The sequence below is a fragment of the Cryptomeria japonica genome, chromosome 5 (assembly GCF_030272615.1).
Source record: "Cryptomeria japonica chromosome 5, Sugi_1.0, whole genome shotgun sequence".
In the NCBI taxonomy this organism is placed as follows: Eukaryota; Viridiplantae; Streptophyta; class Pinopsida; order Cupressales; family Cupressaceae; genus Cryptomeria; species Cryptomeria japonica.
The window spans coordinates 437,000,907-437,024,424 of record NC_081409.1 but is presented as its reverse complement, the minus strand read 5'-3'; the positions used below and the strand labels follow the sequence as shown (position 1 = coordinate 437,024,424).

General features: G+C 35.2%; 1 protein-coding gene across 1 annotated transcript; it reads left to right on the top strand.

Annotated features, from left to right (window-relative positions):
• Positions 1-1,627: 1,627 nt before the first annotated feature.
• On the top strand, positions 1,628-2,950 carry LOC131061102 (uncharacterized). Its single transcript, XM_057994617.2, has one exon. The coding sequence runs from the start codon at positions 1,628-1,630 to the stop codon at positions 2,948-2,950; it is 1,323 nt and encodes a 440-aa protein (XP_057850600.2).
• Positions 2,951-23,518: the final 20,568 nt, after the last annotated feature.

The window sequence follows — 23,518 nt, the reverse complement described above, 5'->3', positions numbered from 1 at the left end:
TCCACACCCTCTCACACTCACTCTTCACCACAATACTACCCTTCGCACTTGGCTATCCCTACAATCAAATTGCCTATGCCTTCAATCGACGCAGGAGGGTGGAGAACCATTGGAAGGTGCCTAGGGTTCTACCGATTGAAAGCCCTGCATTCCATTTCGCATTCTTTCCGCATACATGTGCTCCCAACCATTTGTGCCACACAATTAATACACCTCCACTTGTTCTTTTCGTGTTATACCTTCTCATTCTAACAAACCACTATTCTTGTATTTCTCTCAGATCTCCAGCGCACTTGCTCCACAAATGTCAGATTTGCAAAGAGCTAGGAAGAAAGAACAAAATAAGATCTACTATGCAAAACATAAAGAAGAAATTTCATTAAGGCGGTGAAACAAACGCCTTCATCGTAACATTGATACCAATGTTTTGCAACCGTTGCCAATCCTGGTTGCATCTCGCTCTTCAGCCATCCCCATCCCTCACATACCGCTGCCCTCTTCTAAACCCCATCCATCAACTGTGCTCCAGCCACATTCAGGTCAACCCACCCAATCAGCTGCACAATCCAACCAACCCCACATGCAACCGTTGCCAATTAATCAGCAAACAAATGCTACATCTAATGCTACAACGACACCAATCTCAGAAAATCTCAAATCTTCTGCATTTACAACTGCACTAGCTTCTTTCCGAGCAAGGATTGACAACTTGTCGCATCTACAGATATGTACAATCTGCAAAGAGAAGTATGTTGGTATGCATGTCAAATTAACTCAACCTGCTATCATTTGCACAAGATGTTATAATGAAAAGGGTGTCAACAGATTCTCTATTGCAAACAATATGGACCCTGGCGAACAACCCTTGGTTTTAAAATGGCTCTCACAAGTAGAACAGATGCTTATAGCAAGGATTGCTCCTGTTTTGCAAGTAAGCCATGCCAGAGGTGGTCAATACAAATATACAGTGCACACCATTAATTTCCCACAAGACATTTCAGAAATAGCAACTACTTTGCCCCGCAAATTCCAACATTTGGAAGTTGTGATTATTCGAAGGAAAAATCTTGAAGGAAAACAATATGACTGTTATGTCAACAAGTTCCATGTTATGGACGCATTGCATTACAAAATTCAACATGACCAATACTACAGTGATGTTATCATTGATGATGCAACTATTGATTTATTGCCAGAAACATCTACCGATATATCTGAATTCTTGCATGGCCTTCCAAATTCCTTTGATTTGCAACCACCTTCGCCAACACAAGAGCGACTCTCTAATGATGATGAAGTTGAATTGCAGACCACATCATCATTCATCCCAAAACTGCCATGTTCAGCCCCTGAACTAGATGCCATTAAAAAGATATTACACCTTCATACGGATGATCAAAATGTTGCACCTTGGCCTGAAATAAGTTCGTCACCCATTAATGAATACAACACTGAAGGCTTGTTTACTATGGCTTTCCCAACATTGTTCCCAAGCGGATCCGCACTGCCACTCCAACCAAGGACAAAACATGTCCACTTGCATGAATATGCTTTGCACTTGATAAGATATCATGACCAAAGGTTTGGATAGCATGTTAGGTTCAGATATTATCTTTACAATCTACTTATGAGACACCGTTCCCAACAAACAGCTTCAGTTTTCCTACGCACCAACTTAGAAAACTCCATCCCAACTACTTTACAAGCTTTGCGTGAACAGCTCCAGTCCACACCATTCGATCAATTGCCAAACCAATTAATGCGTTTTGCAGCTTCTTTGCAAGGTACAAGAGCTTATTGGAAAAGATCACGCAAGGATCTCACTACAATGATACACCAATTGGGAACACCTACATTATTCTTCACATTAAGTGCAGCTGATACCAAATGGCCAGAACTACATAAATTGTTTCCACCTAACTTGTCTCCAGAATTCCAATCCATGAAGAAGCAATTTATACAAAACATTGTCCACAATCCACACGTCACAGCATTGTTTTTGCATTTTAGATTGACAATATTCCGTGAGGAGATTATTGACAAGCTTTTCAAAGCTAAAGACCATTGGTACATGTACGAATGGCAACATCGTGGGTCCGCACATATACATGGCTTCTTGTGGTTACCAAATGCTCCTGATATGGACAAAATAGACTGGTCTAACCATGAAGCTGTCCAATCAGCTAAGTCCTTTTTTGATAGGTATGTCACAGCATGGAATCCTCGCAACCAAATTGGCCAATCCAACAGACTGCACACTGCTTCACTCTTTGATCCCTGCATGGCTAATACAAACCAAATTCTATCTACCGACCCTCTCTCTGACTATGAGGAACTCGTCAATGTTGTTCAACGACATACAAAATGTTCTGCCCACACTTGCTTAAAAAAAAAAGGCTCAACCCTCCATTGTCGCTACAAAGCACCTTGGCCCGAGCAAGATTTTTCAACACTAATTGTTGATACTGCCAACAACCCATCATATGAACCAGCAAGAAATGACAGTCGTTTGAACATTCACAATCCAAACATGCTTGCAATATGGCGTGCAAATATTGATTGCCAGCCCATTTGTTCCAAAATGGCTGTCATACAATATATCTCTAAATATGCTGCAAAAACAGAACAAAAGTCAGTAGGCTATGTTGACATCCTAAAGAAAATAGTTGCTACAACTAATACGCAAGATACCATCTTGCTAACATACCAAAAATTCATGATGGGGATAGTTGCTGATCGTGACATCAGCGCACAAGAAACTTGCCATATGTTGCAAAAACTCCCATTGATAAGTTGTAGCCAACATTTTGTCTCCCTTAATGTCAGCAGGAAGGCCCTCCATCGAATTGCTGAACAAAATGACAATGCTGAACTTTCCAAATCTTATATTTCTGCTTATATGGAAAGACCTATTGAATTGGAAAGCATCTCGCTGATACAATCAGCATAACAATTTTCATACAATAGCCAACAGAAAAAGCATCAATGGCAAAAACTCCAAAAACAAGCAATTGTCAATGTCTACCCGCATTTTAAAACCTCTCCACCTGAGGTTGATGACAACTTTGAAGCCTACTGTTGGAGTGAGCTTCTCTTGTACAAACCATTTCGCAATATTCCAACAGATATAGGTACATCACCTGCTCAAATCATTGCAAATTGGAAGCTATTGTACATACATGGTTACACACGTTGGCATATTTATGGAATAGAACATGAATGCAGAACTGAAAATGACATCGACTCTGATGGTGATACTTTCTTATATTCACACAATGAAGACCAATATGAATGGGAATACCTTTCCCAAATGGGTGCTTCAAACAAAATCAATGTAAATGATCTCCAAATGCTGGGTAGACGCGATTATGATATTAACTTTCATTGGCATGCCCCTCATCCCACTGATCCACTTCATCATACTGTTGTTACCTTCATTTCCACTAATAAAATAAATTGCTAGCCTAGCATTCTCCAACCAGCTTCTCCTCCCACTACTTCGTTCCCCTTAGCATCAAAACAAAAAATTGCACTTGAACTCATTCTTGCCCATTATGCATCTCTTGGAACCCCGCCTCCACTCCATATGCTTATACAAGGCACTGCAGGCACTGGTAAATCATATTTGATACAATGCATTAGAAATAGACTTAACCTTTCCACAAATATACAGCTCAATCCTTTGCTTGTACTTGCCCCAACCGACGTTTCTGCATATAATATCCAAGCAACAACTATTCATGCTACCCTGCGCATCCCCCTTAGAGATATGCAACCTTTAACAAGACAGTCTTTGATGCTCTTCCAAGAACAATACAAACACTTACAATATATACTGATTGATGAGATGAGCTTTTTGGGTCCTAAATTGCTTTTGAAAATTGACAACAGATTACGTCAGGCATTCCCTCGCCAGCAACACGAACCATTTGGAGGTCTGTCAATCATCCATGTAGGCAACCTCGACCAACTACCTCCAGTGACGGACAAGCCTTTGTATGCCTCGCATTCTACAGCCCTTGCATTATGGCGCTCCTTTCAAACTATTGTTACCTTAGATACAAGTTTCCGACAACAAGGTGCCTCAAACATCCAACAACAATTTCGTGCAATCTTGCAAAACATTAGAAATGCCAATCCACTCCAAACAGATTGGGAAGCTCTTATGTCTCGATCCTCTTCCAAACTACTTATAGATCATAACAAGCACTTTGACAATTCAATTCATTTGTTTGCAACAAATGCATCTGTCAAACACCACAATACTAAAATGTTAAAACAATTACACTTACCTGTTGCAAGATGTCTCGCCCAAAATTCAAGGCAAACAAACCTTGAATATAATAATGATGAGCAACTTCCTTCAGAATTGCTCCTCTCCCTTAATGAACAAGTTATCTTGATTGCTAATCTATGGATACAAGCTGGTTTGGTCAATGGATCATTAGGACAAATCAGATCCATTATCTATGATACAGATTCTAGACCTCCTGACTTGCCAAAGTATGTGGTCGTTGAATTCAAAAATTATTCTGGCCCTCATTGGGACAATGCAAACCTAAAATTTGTCCCTATACCACCTATCACTCAAGGTAGCCACACCCAGCTCCCCCTTGCAATGGCTTGGGCCTTACTATTCACAAATCCCAAGGCCTCACTTTGGACAAAGCAACAGTCGACATTGGCAAGGCTGAAAAACAAGGGTTGACCTTCACTGCACTGTCACGAGTGAAGTCTCTTCATGATCTAAGAATAGAGCCACCTTTCAGTTTTGAAAGATATTCAAAATTACAAAGCAATGCTTATACAGCTATGAGGAAAAAAGAGGAAAACAGATTGACTGCTCTCTCCATTCAGATATCTGCATCGCCTCCCCACCAACAACTCCAATATCCTACAGCATCAGGTATGTCACTCCACCAAACTGCTACCACTCCACCCTTTTATTTTTGGGTTTCTCCACTCTCCTCGTTACTTGTATACATTTGGTTTCATAACATCAATTGTTTTCTTGCAGGTGCCATTTCCCCTACTCATCCATGCCTTGTTGTTCGCTACATGCACTCACATTGTAGGCTTCTCTTCCTCCACCTTCCCCATTCCGGCATTACACCCCTGGTAACAATATATCTATCAACAACTCTTGCTCTGGTCATTTTCGTTTTGAAAAATATACTCTGCTGCTCTTTGCACCTATAATATACTGCTTAATATGAACTCCCCATCACTGCACTTCCCTGCACTGGTTAACTTTGTTACAACATAATTGCATTGCAACTAACACCTCTTCCACCTGCACCGCATTCTATATTTTATTTACAGTTTTGTCTAAAACACTTTTACATACATTAATACTAACTTTCCATGTCTCTTTCACATTTAGCTTCATTCTTATTAAATACAACTTCAATTGTTTGTTGTTACCTCCTTTGCTATACTCAATCTACTAAGATAAACTTATAAAAAAGCAGCCTCGCTCTGTCAGGTACGTTTAACTTGTTGTCCACTCCTTTATTATACTTCTTTTTCCAATTTAACAATCTATTTTGCTCTAATGCAACCCTTTACAATGCAGCTCCACCTCTTTTGTTAAAACAAAAACACTTTTTCAATGCAGTTTCCCTTCGCTTGGATAACTCAGTTTTGGTTATGCTAAAATTAGGTACATTCAACCCACTCTCCCCCCTTCCTCTTCTTTGTTTCTGTTCTAACACCTGTCCATTCAATTTGCAGAATTTTCATCATCAATATGTATATATATGTTACAAATTTGATGTTTTTTACATCTATGCTATGCAACCCACTGACAGTGCTATTTCCTCTCAACGTATCCCTGGTGAGATACCATGATGAGACCTTCTCTACATGACACATTTTTAGAATTTCTTAATGCAATTTACTATGTGGATGTTTTATATTACCATGTAATCTACTCTTTAACTTAAAAACTTCCTTATAACATCACTTCCTTCCAAAAAATATACACATTGACTTCATTTTGCAGGTCTCCTTTCGCCCAGAAAAGGTTACATTTTCCAGCCAATTCAGCAAATTTTTGGTGAAACAAAAGGTAAACTCCTTCCAAATAATCACTATAACTTACTGCTATGATCTCTGCATTTAACAAACTTATATTCATTCCTGTTTATTTCACATCCACACACACTCTATATAAACTTTTTTTTTACGTTCCTAATACAGTTAGCCCTCATCTCTTGGACATTCCACACAAACAGTGAAAGTCCAATTACAAAATAGGCCCCTCACACGGAAGGTACACTTCGATTTCTCTCCACCTTTCCTCTATACTTTTAATATACAAATTATTCCAACAAATAGCTGACTTCAATTGATTTCGTCACCCCTCCTGGAATCTGTTCCAACCGACTGTACACTGTCTTAAAAGACATTCCACATCAAATTGCCCACCTCTATTCAACAGCTTGCTCTTACAGCTTCCTCTGCCAGATTTATATAAACTTATTGTACTCTTGCACCATTTCGGATCGCCTATCGGCACACCGTTGCAAGCACTAAACCTGCAACTGCTAGTTTAATCTTGTTATATCCAGTATCTATTTCTAACTATTTCTTTTATTCTTGTTATATCCAATATCTATTTCTTTTATAATCTTGAAAGGTTAAATAGTCTATTGTTTTTAGTAGTCTTTTTTCTTGTGTCAAATAGTCAAACAACTAAAATATGGAAAAAAATTTATTATGTTTATGTGGCTAGTACTTGCCTTGTTTTTAGTATAGTTTTAATAATAATTATGATTTAATTTGAATAATGATTACATTTTAAAAATTATAATAATTAAGATAAAAAAATTAAACATAATTATTTCATAATAATTAAAATTTTACTAGAAAAAATAATATAAATTAAAGAAATCCTAATAAATTTTTAATTTCACAAAATAAAGTTAAATAATTGAAATAGTTTTAGATTTAAATCTACTTTAAAAACTAAAATACAATAAACAAAAATTAAACTATAAACTTGTGTCACAACACCATTGATATATAATATACTATAATTTTTATATATTCAAATATACTAATAATTAAAAAGGCATTATTTGTCATACTTAATTTAGAAATATAATATGTAAATTGGATGAATTAGAAGTATATTTTATTATCAAGTAAATTTTCAATATGAATTTTTTATTTAATATTATAAATATATGATAAATTATATATATTAAAAAAATAAAATATAATTCCTAATAGATCATAGTTCAAGATTAATTGTCATGACTTTTTAGTTTTTTATGTATATTAATTAAATAAAATAAATTTTATATAATAATATTTTTATAAAAAACATCAATAAAACTAATTAATCTAAATATTTAATACCAAACTACTGATATGTTTTAATTGACAAATTTTTATATTATAAATTGTCACTTGTGTCTAATTATATGAAACTATTACATCTTTAATGAGAGTGAAAGAGTGCATTTGATGTCATTGTAGATGCCTCAGCATCTCGACATTATTTTATGTATTATTTTTTAGAATATAGGTATACTAGTTGTAAAAGATTTAAATTCAGTATCAATAAGTGTAAGTTGAGTATTTTTTGATGTAATGATATTTTGTTTTCATTAATTTTAAGTGTAAAAATAACATATTTTATTTGAATTTTTTTCTTTAGAAATTGTCTATTTTTTTGGTCTCTCATTTAGATTATGCAAGTTACGTTTTAAGTAATTTATTAAAAATTTTACCTTGATCTACAATAGTAGCACTATAAGAACAAATCTTGTGAAACAAAAACAAAAAGTCAATAGTATACAAAGTAGACAATATGGACATGCTTTCATTTAGAAAAAAAAATCAATTTCATATTGAATTTGATTTGTAGTTTATTTTCACCATATAAAGTAGAAAACATGGTCATGTTACAGTTAAAGAGATTTAATTGGATTTGATTTGATTTTAATGAGTGCAACTTTCTATTTTTGTTGTCTGCAAACATGATGCTAATAATTTAGTCTGAATAGATTTTAAAATTATGTAATAATATAATTATATATTAATTAAATATTAATTATAATATCATAATATAATAATAACTTAATAGTAGTTAAAATAATTACCTTAATAATGATATTTATGTGTTTTTTACATCATTTTTTTTAATATAATATGCTAATTTATTTTCTCTCTTATATAATCTCTTTGCTTGTGGTCACATGTAGGATTGAATTGTCTAACATAGTATTATCTTTTTTTGTGTGAGTTGCTTTGTCCACATGATTGCCTTGACCTTCTTCTCTTACATATCTTTTAATTTCCACATTGGTGTTTTGAAACTCTAGAGTATAATATTGAAAAAAAAAACATTCATAAAGAAAAAACAAATAATATATTGAATTTTCAACTTCATTCTAACTAATTATAATGGTGAAATTTGCATGCCTATGTCAATCCTTATTTTATTTTGGGCTCATTTTCATGAATGGTTTAGTACAATTATATATCAATACATAGTGCACTATTCTGTGAAGTTGGATTCATTTTTCAATTTTTCATCAATTTCAACCTATACGTATTTCCACATATTCAACCTTATGTTATGTATGTTGTCACGTAACCCTATATACTTGTCATTATGACCCATTTATTATACCTACCCTTGCACCTACGTATATCATTCCTTATCCTCAAATTCATACTTTTTTGTTCTAAGCCAATCCTACAAGTTTAGGATCTATCTCACACTCTATGGAATTGAACCCTAAATTTTAAAACTTAAAATTCAAATTTTATTGAGTCTCACCCATTTCATTCCCTACATGAGCCAACTTGGTATATGTTTTGCACAATTTATTATTATGTAGGGGTATTTAAAGGCATTCAATGTGCATTTGTTTGTCATTTAATCATATTCACTTCACATATGCATTAAAGAAAAGAAAAATTCTATGATTTTTTTGATTTAGAACACTAAAAGGAACATAAATCTCCATCAGCATTCTAGAGCATTTGCATACATGGATAGAGAGTATTGTCCTCACTCGTTTTCACAACTACAACACCAATCTAATCAAGGATATTGACCTAGGAGATTACAACCCTTGTGATTTGTCAATAAGTTGTTATCCTCGATTTTTCGTTTTTCGGAAATCTGAGGGTCCCCCACAATTTTTACGCTTATTTATATTTTCAATGGTAATTACACGCTTTTTGAAATATTATTTTTGTCATTAACATGTCTTTTCCCCTGTTTTTTCCCATTTACACCAAGTGTGTCCCTATGGTGTAAATCAGGTTTACGAACCCAATTTACACTTCTTTTTCGTGTTTTGCCCATCCAGGTGTAAATCGGGTATGTAAATTCAATTTGCACTCATTTATTGCACTTCACTTATTTAATTACTTATTTGAGTAATTCTAATAGGAGTCTTTTACTTAGTTCTTTAAAACTCCCTTTTTGTTCTAATCTTCATTCATTTTATCTTGTTTGAAGTTAGGAGGGATGTTTTCATCGAATCTGGGTATGTTGTTTTTCTTGATTTTTTAGGGTTTTGAAAACCCTTTTTATTTTCAAATTTATAGTGTTTTATATCATTGTCCATGCAGTGGTGTGAGGTGGAGGTCGTAGGCCCACCACACACCACACAGTGGTGCGACGTGGGTCTGCGACTTGCGACCTGTGCCCTGCACCATAAATAATGGTTTGTCATGGGTTGGAGACTCCGATTACCACCACCAACATTTCTTTTTACTTGTGATACCATTCTGATGTTGGGTTGGGTTGTAGGTCTGCCCCACACCAACATGGTGGTGTGGGGCGGGTCGACGACCCTGACCACCACCAATTTCAAAAAGTGTTCGCTTAACTACCATCTTAGTGTTAGGCGGGGTCATAGGTCTGTCCCACACTACGCAATGGTGTGTGGCGGGTCTACGATCCTAACCACCACCATTTATTCCTTGCAAGCCGAGCTTGGTGGATGATGAGTTTACAAACCCGCCATACACCAAAAACGGTGTTTGGCGGGTTTGTAACCCCACCAACCGCCATTTGTTCTTCCTTTGTTTTTAGATGTTTAGCGGGTTTGTAAACCCGACCCTCACCTATATTACATTATTTAAATTCCCAAACATGGTGCTTGGTGGGTTTGTAAACCCACCCAACACCTATTTTGTAATTTCACTTTTCAAAGTGTAATTCGGGTTTATGGACCCGAATCACACCTTCATCCACAGTTTTTAATAAGTAGATTTCTTAGATTATAATCTTGGATTTTTACTTATCACACATGAAGGTTAAGTTTTTATGATCAATTTATCTCAATGATCTCAAAGATTTCAAAGAGGGTTTTTGAAACCCTAATGGCTAAATTGAATTATTTTCAAAATTTGTTCAAGTCATATGAACAAAATGATTAATAAAATGTATCAATATAATGCTGATGAATGTATATTTCTCTCAGTGATATTATTGTATCAATGACAGAAGCTTCTTCAAACAAGAGGGATGAAATTCAAGATGCAAGATCCTCATCCGGTTTTTCCTCTTTCTTCAATCAGTTCAAACATTGATCACATAAGAGATATAGAGATAGGTCATGTTGACCTAGCTGAGTTTCTTACGAGGATTGAGAAACCACCCTCATACGGTGATATGGAAGTTGTTATCAACAGTGAAATTCATATGGTGGTCGCTTTTCCAATGTCAGCTCAAGACCCTGAGTTCGTAGTGATAGTTACAAATCACTTTGACCTCATCAATAGAAGTGTAAAGGATGAAGCTAGAAAGAAATTGATCAAGCTAGATGAAGAATTCTGACTCAGTTTTCAAGTGTCCTATTATTGAGAGATATACTGACATTACAATGCAATCAGCCATAGCTTATTTTGATAGAAATTCTAATAAATGCAAAAAGAATATAAATGATAAATGGTTGAAGACCCCGAGACCTACCATTGCAAGATGGCCAAAAACTCTTCCTAGATGTGACTTCATTGAAGAGGTCAATGAATAGATAACTCTTTTGAGCAGAGTGAAAGGTATGTCTACCTCTAATACCTTCTATAAATGGATGTATCAATACATTCATGTGATCAGACAAAACAAAGAGAAGATATTTTGGGGAAAATATATCAGTGATGCCATCTGTGATCAACTCACCAAGGTACCTACAACACTCAAGTTCTATATGACTTCATACTTTGTGTACGTTGTAGCTTCAATGAGACATTTTCCTGGATTGTCTACAACTGGTGATAGGAGACAGATTGAGGTACATAAATATTATTCCCAATTGGTTCTTTAGGATAGTCATAGTCATTTCCAAAGTGTAAATGATGCATTCTTTGGTTATTATATGGTTATGTTGAACAAGAATTTATACAATAAAAGGGTGTATGATCATGCTTGGGAATTGGTTAACCAATATGGATGGATGTTCCTCCAATTTCCAACTTTCAGATATCTTGGGGTTGGTTGTTTCACTAGTGAACCTTTCATGCTCCCTAGGTATCCTTCTAATAAGATTGTATTGATGGAATTAGATCATTAGATGAATGTTGTACATGAGGCCCAATCAGGTTCTCATAAGACAGGTTTGAAATTTTCTCTTTCCATTGGTAGATACTCCATTGCTTCCATTTTCAAAGCTAGAGCAATGGAGGAGGAAATGAGAAGGGTTGCCATGAAATTCTTCAAAGCCAAGAAGGACTTCGATTACAGAGTAATGAGAAATAAGTTGGAGAAGGTATATGTACATGTGCATCGAATTGAAGATGGTCGAGTTGATTGTAGATCTGAGCATGATATAAGGAAACTTGACTATTGTTGGTTGACTGTTGAATAGATTGAAAACTTTGGCCTTGTCGATGATCCTGATGATTTGGAGGAAGATTGTGATATCTTGGATCCTATGTATGAGAAAAATAAAGTTTCTTCTACTCCTTTGCCTCTTATTCAATGGTCGCAAAACGAATGTACCTCCAACAGAGAATGATTTCAAAGTATTCTTACAAATACTAATATTTGGTTATCTTTGCATGGTGTTCCCATGAAACATTTCTCTTCTGGTTCTGATGATGACATTGTTGGCCCAATGGGAAGAAGATCGGAGATTAGAACTAAGAACAAGCAGGACCTTGTCACTCCAGCAAAGGCTCCTAAGTTGAAGTTCACAGTTGGGTCTAAGAAAGGAAAAGCTCAAGGAGAACCCTCAAGTTCTAATGTTCAGGAGATATCAAAGTTAAAAGTACCAAATGATCAAGAGGAGGGTGAACATCCCAATGAAGAGTTAATTTATGATCAAGGAGGTGATCAAGATCAAAATGAATTTGATGAAGAAGAAATACCACGAGTAGATGAATCCTTACTTTAGGTATCTTCTCCTTCATCTATGTTACAAGTTCTTGTTTCTACTTTTGAGCCTGAGCCTCCAGTGGTCACATGTATTTCCCCTTTAAGTGTTATTCATGTATCTTCCACTAGTGCTAGTGAATCCACTTTAGACACACCTCATGACAATATCGAGAATATATTTTTTGCTTTTCCCTCATTGATTGAATGTCTACAACCATGATGGATGATTTTGACAAATTTGTGAATGAAGTAGTCCCTATTTCCAATGAATCATCTCTTGATAATCCTCCTCATATCGTTACCATGACCTCTCCTCTTGTAACCACTACTGTTCAAGATTCTATCAATCCCTCTTAGGAGATGGTAGCCGGTGAAGATGATGATGCAATTTTACCACCTTGGTTGATGTCAAATGCGCCTCAGAGAAAGAAACAAGCCATTTCTCTGAAAGATTTTGATTTCAGTCAACTTGTTCCTGTGAAACCCAAGATTGTCAAGAAAGCCAAAATTTTCTCGAGGGTAAAAGTTGATAAGAATAGGAATTAATATGATAAGATTGTTATTCCTCCTCAAGATGCTATCATTGGATAGGTCCAGGACTCATATTATACCATTCAAAGGATTGATCTATGTAAGAAAACTCATGATTTTGTGGCACAATACGCTCAGCTCGCTTTGGAAGCTCTAATTTCTAGGTATGACAAGGACAAGGTCATGAAAGATCAGCTTAAGGCACGAATTGAGAAAATCACCTCAATTCCTATCAAAGTGACCAAGTCTTTAGAAGTTGTTGAACCAGTGGAAACTTCTTTGCATGACCAAGTTGTTAAGAGAGCTGAGAAGTCCGCATTAAGGAGCAGAGTTGTAGGAGAATGGATGGATCAAATGTTAAGCCAAGGTACACGGCTCCTAAGTTCAACTTGAACCATTGTCAACAACCTTGATACCGTGAAGACAGAGGTGGATAACACCATAGGAATTTTCTCCCACGAACTTGAAACACAAGAAAAAGGATTTTGAAGCCTCGTTGAAGTTTGAATATCACGATCATGATGACCTCATCCAAAATGGTTTCATTCCTTCATGACGCATGTACATCGAGCAGCGAGAAGCTTTGGAGCATCAAATGAATATTCTTGAGTGCCTAGTTAAGGATATGAGGAAGGCACAAAAGGAATGTGCTGATAAGAAAATAGAGATCATTGCCAAAATCTTTGAAATCCCATGTGCTTTCCTTAATGAAAATGAAAAGGTTCTCAATGAAGATGAAATCATCAAAGAGTTTAGCTTACTCTTGACTGCTGAGGTTGATAGGGAAGACTTCTCTTTGTCCTCCATTGACAAATTACTTGATCTTCAATTAATTCTAGATTTTTTTGATTCACTTCTAAAGAAACATAAGAAGTGTTGTATTGAGTTAGAAGATTCTATCACAAGGTTCAAAGTCATCACCGGAAACACCTTGGGACCTGATAGAATTCAAATGAAGAATGCTTTGTAGAAGATTGAGGAGTTCTAGAAATGAGATTTAGCTCACGGGGATGACACTTAGTCATTTTTGTGTTTTTCCAGTGGCATTTTTTTATGTCTATTGACACCTCGGGTGCCATTTTGTAACCGCACATATGCACCTGTTGAGTGCACAAGTCCTAACTCAAACCTAACTATTCTTTCAACTTAGTCATAGAATTAGTAATAATTTCCTATTTTCATGCTACACCCCTCTCCTATATATATGAGGGTTATCTTTGTAATAAAGATCTTTTTTCCATATTTGTTTATGCAACAAAACTCTGCCAAATTGAAGAGCAAATTGAGACTTGGCATTCATTTTGTAAATTTGCAATTTAATCAAAAAAGAGAAGAGCTTGGCATTCAAACTTTGTTTTGAGTTCAATCTTTTATGTTGTATGAATGTTCTTATGTCATTGATATCATACGTTCTTGAATGATTAAAGTTGGTTATAGTTATTTGTGTTGAATATTGAAGAACTTTGAGTGTTTACAAGTAATCTTTGAGTTACTTTGGAAATTCAGAAATTGGGAATTAGCTGAGAAGGAATTGCATTAATTCTTTGAGCTTATACAAGTCATGTCTGAAAGTTGTATTTAAAGGATAGAAAGTAGAGTCTTTGTGTTATACGAACTATCTGACTAGAGTATAATATCTTTTAATATATTTATGAGTCTTTGAGCTGATAATATCTTTGGGTCACAGTGGTTGATAGGAATCTTAGTACATAAAAATAATATTTGAGCTCTTAAGTGTGCAAATTCCCATCCCTAAGTTATTTTCAGAAAAGGGAAGTAACGGAAGATTTTGTTCTTTCACTGGCACTTTAATTTTCAAAATTAGTCAAGTATGATATTACTGCAAGTTTTCAAAGTTATTTAAGTTAAGAGAAAATCTATTCTTAAAAGAGAATTGGATATAACTGGTTTTGAAAGAAGAGAACCAAGTTGTTATTGTACCCTAGATTAGTGTAAAGTTAGCAAGTAAGAAAAATAGAAAATAGTCACAGTAGCAAGGGGGATCCTTCCCTTATAATTAGGAGGAATTATATCTTGCCTTCTAAGAGATATCGTTCTGTGTACTGTCGTGAAACACACATTTTGTGAACCTTCATCAGTTTACAAATTTTTCACCCAACATAACCCTAGTCTATTTTTTAGTACTACATATCCTTGACAAATAATACAAAACAAAGAATTCAACAAATTAAAAAATAGAAGTGCAAAATTGTCAAATTAGATCTACGAGCCATGGGCAAATCCACTCTATGTAGAGATTACCTAAATACAAAAGAGAAACCCACATTAGAATTGACATGTTATTTTGATTCCTAGGCAAAGTAGAAATAGAGAAGATGAATTTTCAATCTTGAGGTAGGTTTAAATTTTAGTACAATATCAAAGTTATTTTTTACTTGACATGTATGCATGTTTATGTCTCCCTTACTTATTGTTATAAACCCTCAAATATCTTACTTATTCTTATGTTTTTTATGCCTACCACAATTATTCCTCATTTTCTCATATTGTATTCTATTCCTATATGCATCCTTATGCTTGTCCTTACCATGACCTTCGGTCATGTCTAATCCTAATCATTATCCACCTATGCTCTTATCCTTCATACATTAGGATCACTATCACATGTTGATGATACTTGAATTTCCTCATATATTTATGTTATCTTTCTTATGTGCTTTCCCATGCCCTTAATGGATTTCACTCCCTTTTTTGACATCTTATGTTGTTATATTGTGCTTTCATTACCACATCACCCTATTACATTAGGGGCACCATGCTTCCCCCATGCAATATTATTGTAACAAACAACTACTACTAAACTTAACAAACAACTGGAATAAGATAACAAAAGTAAAGAATGATCAAGAACATTTTTTATATGAAATTTTAAAATTAAAAAAAAAAAACTAATTAAAATAGAACTGTTTAACTTTCTACAAGATAGCAGTAATAATAATTGATACTATAATGAGTAAAAGAGTATTTATTATAAAAGAAGAATTCTAACTTATGAAAATAATAAAGGCAAGGAGCTTAGAAAATACCACAAATGGTAGTCATTCTTCATTCTTGTGAACTATCAAGTACAAGAGGGAAAGTATCATCAGGGTGCTTTAATACCCAACCATAGACCTAGCGATCTCTTACTCAACTTTCAATCGAAAGAGGCCCTACCCTTCACAAGGGTGTAAGTAGTTAGCTATTCTAATTCCATCTGAGACTGGTGTTTTGATCCTACAAAACTCAAGTCGGTCACACACCATAGGAACCTTCTAACTAGCATGACCTCTAACTAGGTGATGTATCTGGACCATGTGAACTGATAGATGCTCGCTCTATGAAGCATCACCTTGGCCAAAGGTTTTTTATTTTTCAAACACAATTAAACATGTTGTCTTGTTCATCACCCTACTCAATAAGAACCATCATATGAGTTTAGTCTTACTAACCTACAAGGTAGTCTCTTAAGCTAACTCCATACTGACATAACCTAGAGGCACACTGGCACTAAGTTTAGTTACCATTCATGGTGTAGACTTGTGTTGACAAGATTACAGTCTTCTAACTTTAAATTTAAGGTCATATTTATTGACTTGCTTTTCTACTATTTATGCATTATTGCCTTCATACTCACAATCATGAGTAGAATACTACATGCCTTCTCATGATTATGGGAATGTGTCTCCAATCAATAACACATTGATAATATCTCTACTTTATGATAGTGTATCATGTTGTACAACATATGAGAAGAATTCTATACATATTACGTCTGTTATGACTCTTTGCCTTTATTCTTTCTTGGGCTTTCAAAATCACTACATGATTTCAGTTATATTTAATCCATATTTTTCCTTCTTAATGGACTAAATCAGGCATCATAAGTTGATTCTAACCATGTTTCTATTTTCAGGTAAGTCTCAGACTTACTTTCTTAGGCTGCCATGAACCATGTTTACTCATTAAACAAGAGAGGGTTACCTAATATTTACTACGATAACTTTCAGAATTCATACACACTCTTAGCAGTGTTTGAAATATTAAATTATAGTCACTTTCAATTAACTTCTATTGTTTCACTTTCTACTACTTCAAAGAATATGAGTTACAAGGTATGTTTTTGTTGTCATTGAACAAAATATATCAGTGCATTAAAACATAACAAAATATCAAGGAACAAGAGGGATGTAACAGTTATTCTTTCATTGTCATATCTTTCTCCTAGAGCTATCCTAATATATTAAAGGAATCTTTCCTTCTTTTTCTTCTCTATTATGTATTCATTTCCCCTCTTTTTAAATTATAAATATTATACTTTTCCCCATATCATTATGTGCTTGCATACCTGATCTTGCACCTGCAATTATGTTACCACTCAAGATGTCATGCCTTAATTATATCATTACATGCTCATGCACTCAGAACCACACTTGGGGCATATGCCTAACTATTTTTAGGTGTAATTACACAAGAGTACCTATCCATTAAGGCCACCTTACTCTTCTCATTTACTTGCAATATGGATATATTCATGTACCTCCATAACTAATGCTTGTATACACCTAAAAAAAGTCTGAAGATAATTAATTGAATAAGCAATTATTTAATTAATCTCCCTCCCCAATTTAATTAAATTCAATAAGTAATTTGATTAAATTCCCCTTCTCATCTACTTATTAATAAATTTAAGGATTTATTTAATAGGTTCATATCAACCTTTTAATTAATTAATTCCCTCCACCAAATTCATTTCTTCTAAATCCTCTAATTAATTAAAACAAATCAAATTCATGAGTTGTTGAAATTAATTATCCTTTTCCTATTATTTGAATTTTTAAATTCAAATTTAGAAGCTTCTTGACACTTGTCACCATAGAGATGACAATGTTCCCTTTAATCCAACCCCTTTGCCAACCTCCTTCAATTTAACCATTGATATCTTCAGATCAATCTTGACCGTTGATTCTTGCCACCTCACCCCTAGCCTTGGGAAATCCTATATATAGACCTCATTTTGGAGCACAAAGGGTCCCAAATTTCATATCATTCTTGCATATCATTTGATTCATCTCATTTGCATTCAAGCATTGTTACTATAGGCATCTAGCTTCTAGTTTATCATCTTAGCAATGTTATCATGCTCAATTTTAGCCTAATTGTATCTTCATTCTAGTTCATTTTCTAGATCAATCATGAAATCATATAGCTTAATCATGCTATTCTTGCTAGATCATGCATTTTCATCATTCAAATCCTCCATCTAAATGTAGTCAAGTCACTGGAATATGCATAATCAAATCTGAGAGCATTTTTTATACTCGCATTTACTAGGAGGCAATAAGTCGATTAGCTATGGTTTTGTCTTTCATTGTTTCAATTTACTAACCATTTCTTGTAATGATTTATTGAGTGCATTATGTCTACGGTTATAGGTACACTTCACAGAGCATGACATTTTGGCACCCACCATGTGGCCGGAATCATCATTTTTGGCCTCTTAATCTTCAGCAAACTTCATCTTTGTCTGGCTCTGTTTCATAAATTTGTACAAGTTGCTTTTCCAGCTTGTACGAACTTCCTTTCATCCCGAGATGATAGGCCATCTTAACTCATATCAGGTGATTCTTCTTTTATACGACATGATTTTACTCATTGCAAGATAGTTGATCTTGTGTCGTACGAGCTCCTTTTCCTTGTCGTACAAGAGCTAAATGTGTGTCGTATGAATTTCTGGCTACAAAATCCTATTTCGTACGAATTCATTTTGGTCTGTGCGAAATCTAAAGTTATGTCATACTAGGTGGAAAATTGTGACGTATGAGTCTCTGTATCTGCAATTTTTAATAGACTGCATTTTAGGGTTTTCTGGTTTTAATCTAAGATTTTCTAACATTAACCCTGACTGGTTTGTGAGATTCTTGGCAGCCTAACTCTTTTGTGCAGGACGATTGACGAAGAAACGCTTGTCAAAGACATAATTCAAAAACACAAATGACTACTAATGGATCTATTTTGCAGGTTGCCTATGAATTCAACTAAAATTTGTGTATTCATTAAAGTTTTCTAGGCACACTTCAATTTTGCTAAAGGAAATGAACAATCATGTATTTCGTGTCTTTGATGATAGTCGAGTATGCTCTCACCTTTCTTAGGTGATCAGAAAGCTAGACTCATATTTTTCTTTCTTTAGTACATTTCTTTAGCAGGTCTGCCCTCCTGAGGAGTAATAACTCTTAGCCCTTAAGGCTAGTGAGAGGGGAACGACCTAAGTGGGAACGACTAACGCCAAGTAATCCAACCCACTATAAAATAAATGTATTTTTGATAAAAATCAAAGCAATGAGAATGCTCGGGAATATCTCTCCTCCGTACCTTTGGGTATATCAAACCTCAATTTTCAAGGTTGGGAGACCTCTTAATTGAGTTAATACCCCGACACGCCGAACAAATCCCTTACTAATGCCGGTTAAAATAGAAGCTACCCGATTCACCTCCGAAAGGGTGATAATCTTTGTGCAAGAGAGATAGTAACTCTCCCAAGACACTTGCCATATCGTGCCCCCATTAGCATTTGGACTTGGATAATACGACATTGAGAATCCATTGCGTGAGACTCAGTGGCCGTATTCTGATTAGCTATTAGGTGTGTACCTAAGTTAGAAAGCAAATGTTTTCATTCTCAGCCAACTTCCTTAGGGTTTAGCTTGATTGAGAGTCATTTATCACATCATGTGTTTGTTGTGTATTCATCCCTAAATTGACAAATTAGACATCCAAAAACTGGAAGACATAAGCAAAACATTAAACTTCAGTTATCAAAAATTCAACCAAACAAATACATTTTTATCTCTGCTTTGTTATCTGTCGTATGAGTTAGGATCTTTGTCGTACGAACCTGTTTGCATAAAATTTTGTGTTGTTCTGCATAGCATTTTGTGTCGTACAAGTCAGTTGTTTTGTCGTATGGTTAAGAAAAGTGTGTCGTACTAGCCTCTGCTTTTTACATGAAAACTTATTCTTTGTCATACAGACTCATATCTTGTGTCATTCTAAGCTACATATCTTGTCGTACGAAACTCTGCATTTGTTAATCCAGAGTTGTGTCCTGCATGCCCGTTTCAGATTTATCATTTCTACCTGATCAATTCGCAGTAAGCATAAACACCTGTTATCTATCAGTCTATGCTTAGATTGTCCACTCAGTTTGCTTGGTCAAGTTATCACCCTTCAAAATTAGACTCTAGAAGGTATACACCTCAAGATTTTCAAGTGCTCACCCCCAACAAGTTCAAGATCTAAACATCTCAAAGTGCATTATCACCCTCTTTGATAAACTGATCACTCAAACATAGTTTCTCATCCAGATCAATCACCCTTTATCATGAAACTGAAATGTTTGGTCAGGATGACCTTGTCCCACATCGTAGGATATATCGTTCCTACTGGACTTGGTTCTTATCAAATCATCACCATTGCACTCCTAAACCAAAGATCGAAAAACTTGCAAACTTTTAAACACTTGAATTCTCTTTTAGTGTCATATCACTCTATTGCCTTGAAATTGACTATTGATCACTTACCCAAAACAACCTTTTGGACAATCGAATCCTAAGCATAATAACACACGTGTATGTCTGTGCTAACTAGAGCTCAGAAATGAAGGATAGCAGAAACTGAAATCAAAATATTGGAAACAATCAAAGAACACAAAATCATGGAACATGAAGATGAAATATAAGTTGAAGGAGAAATAACAGAACAAAACATCAGAGACATCAAGAAAGATCCCCATTTCAGCAAATTTATGCAGAAATTGTTGGAGGAAGAAAAAGAAAAATACTTTCTAATGCTAGCCAAATTTGGTGCTACACTTCCCCAAGATTTTGATGTGAATAAATTGACACAAAAGAAAAGTTACCCTCCTCCTAATAATGAACAATACGAGGACATCTTTGGTCTCTGCATGAATGACAAATCAATTCCCAATAACACCAGAAACAATGAAGAAACTGACATACCTAGAAGAGATGAAGTAGAAATCCTGAATAATATTCAATTCAATGAGGATACAAGAAGAACTAGAGATGAAACAAGAAGAGATCCCAATCCTCCTAGAATGCAAAATCATGGTCATGCAAGAACAAATCATGTTGATAATCCTATCATGACTCTCACACAACAACTACAAGTAATGCAAACACAAATCCAAGAGATGCAAAGAGGAATTGTTAGACAATACTCACTTCAAGAAATCTGTCCTTATCCTTTCGATAAAAATCTAAACATGATACCGTTTCCTATAGGTTTTGAAACCTCGAGATACGAAAAATATGATGGAAGCACTGACCCTCAAGATCATATACGAGAATTTTGCACAATGAGTATGGAGTTTGCACACGAGGATACCTACTTAGTGAGACTATTTCTGAAAAGCTTAACTGGACTAGCTATGGAATGGTTCTCCAAACTTACACCTGGAATTAGACCATTTTCAGAGTTGGTGGATAAGCTTGTTTCACAATACTCCTACAACATACAACATCAAGTAACAATGCTAGACCTATGTAACACTAAACAAAAAGTGGAGAACCCTTCATGAAATTCTTACAATGATGGAGACGCCTAGCATCGCGGTATCCTTGTACAATGCTAGAGTATGAAAAAATGGATATATTTGTTGACAACTTAAATGATCAAATGAGTTATTACTTAAAAATGCAAGGAAATCAAAGCTTTGGAAAAATGGTTGATAATGGAATCAGAATGGAAGAAGCCATGATAAAGAAGGGTGAGTTGAAAATATACAAAGAAGGAGTCCATCCTCCTAACAACAACAATAACAACAACCACAATGATAAGCCAAAGTTTTGGAATAGAAATCAAAATGTCGTCAATGATGGAATAGTAGACAACAACAATGTGAAATCAAAGCAACCAGTTTTCAATTTATCTATTCACTCGACAACAACACAACAAAACAACAATCACCAAAGAGCAACTATCAAAACTTTCTTTCGAAGGCAATTCACAAACATTGGTGAGCCCCTTGGATCAGCACTAAAGACACTTCTTGCAAACAAATTGATCACTTTACCAAAAGAAAGGAACTACGAACCTCAAATCAAACCACCTTGGTGGAATGATAATCAGTATTGCGATTTCCATCGAAACAAGGGACATCTCACAAATAATTGTCAAAAGTTGAAACATGTCATACAAGACTTAATTGATAATGGCGTAATAACTGTGGATGGGCATACAACAAATGAATCTCATACCGCCTTTAAAACTCCACTTCCAAACTATGAGAAAGGTGAGTCATCAACAACAAACAATGATAAGGGTAAAGCAAAGGTAAACTATGCTCATACATATGACAATGTGGTGAATGTGATTGTGGTTAAAGAAAAACAAAATCAAGAACATGCTCAGGCTATCACAAGAAGCAAAGCCAAAGTTGTTTTGCCGAGTCCTACAACAAACACATCATTCGCTACAAAAAAACAATACAATCTAGTGGAACAATTGTAGAAAACACCTGCCCAACTATCAATCTTGGAGCTTTTAAAACTTTTACCTGCACACAAGGAGATTATTGAACGAGCATTAGTAGATACCACAGTATCCAAAGATCTTGATATTGATCAATTCCAAACCATGGTGGGACACCTCACAACCCCTCATTGCTTATCATTCATTGACGAAGATAACATGTCCTTGCAACATCCTCACAACGCTCCCTTGCATATTGAAGCCCTCATTCACAAAACACGAGTCAATCGTGTTTTAATAGACGGTGGAGCTAGCCTAAATATTTGCTTATTGAGTCTTGTTCGTGCCTTAGGATATTTAGAAGATGCAGTTGATGTCCGGAAAAGGATCACTATAAAAGCCTATGATGAAGAAGAACGTTCCTCCAAGGGAATTGTGATACTACCAATCAGAGTGGGACCTCTACAAAAAGACACAACATGCCAAGTTCTAGACTTGGACCTATCATATAATGTGCTCCTAGGGAGACCATGGATACATGACTTGCAAGTTGTCCCATCAACCTATCATCAATGTGTCAAATTTCCCTACGAAGGACAGGAAATCACAATATCTGCCGATGCAAATCCGTTTCAATATTGTAGCAATCTAAAAATGGCTGAGGAAGTAATTGTTCCACATAACAGGGAAGCAACATCTTTGAACACACAATCCAAGGAAAAATCATTTGCCTCTATTCTATCAAGTATGGAAACACAAATGCAGCTAAGAGATCGAGGGAATGGAGAATACTCAATATCACAATTACCACTTTCTCCTAAATCCTTGGGAAAACCATCAAGCTCTAAACAACAACCAATTGTGAAACATCTTCTGATATTTGATGGAGCATTTCTTAGTGCTGGAACCTTATCAGAGGAGACATAAGACAAAGATGTATTACAATGGCTATACAAAGATGAATAAGTTCAACAAAAGGTCAACAATGTCATAATACCTACAAAAAAATATGGAAAAGGATTCAACATTCTTCGAAGGATGGGATACATTGGGACAGGCCCTATAGGAAAAAGAAAAGAAGGTATCTCAGAACCTATTCAGCCTCATACTCAGCTGACTACAAACAAAACAGGTTTAGGGTATGGA

Coding starts and splice junctions, on each gene's coding strand:
- LOC131061102 (XM_057994617.2), top strand. CDS start 1,628: ATGAGACACCGTTCCCAACAAACAGCTTCAGTTTTCCTACGCACCAAC.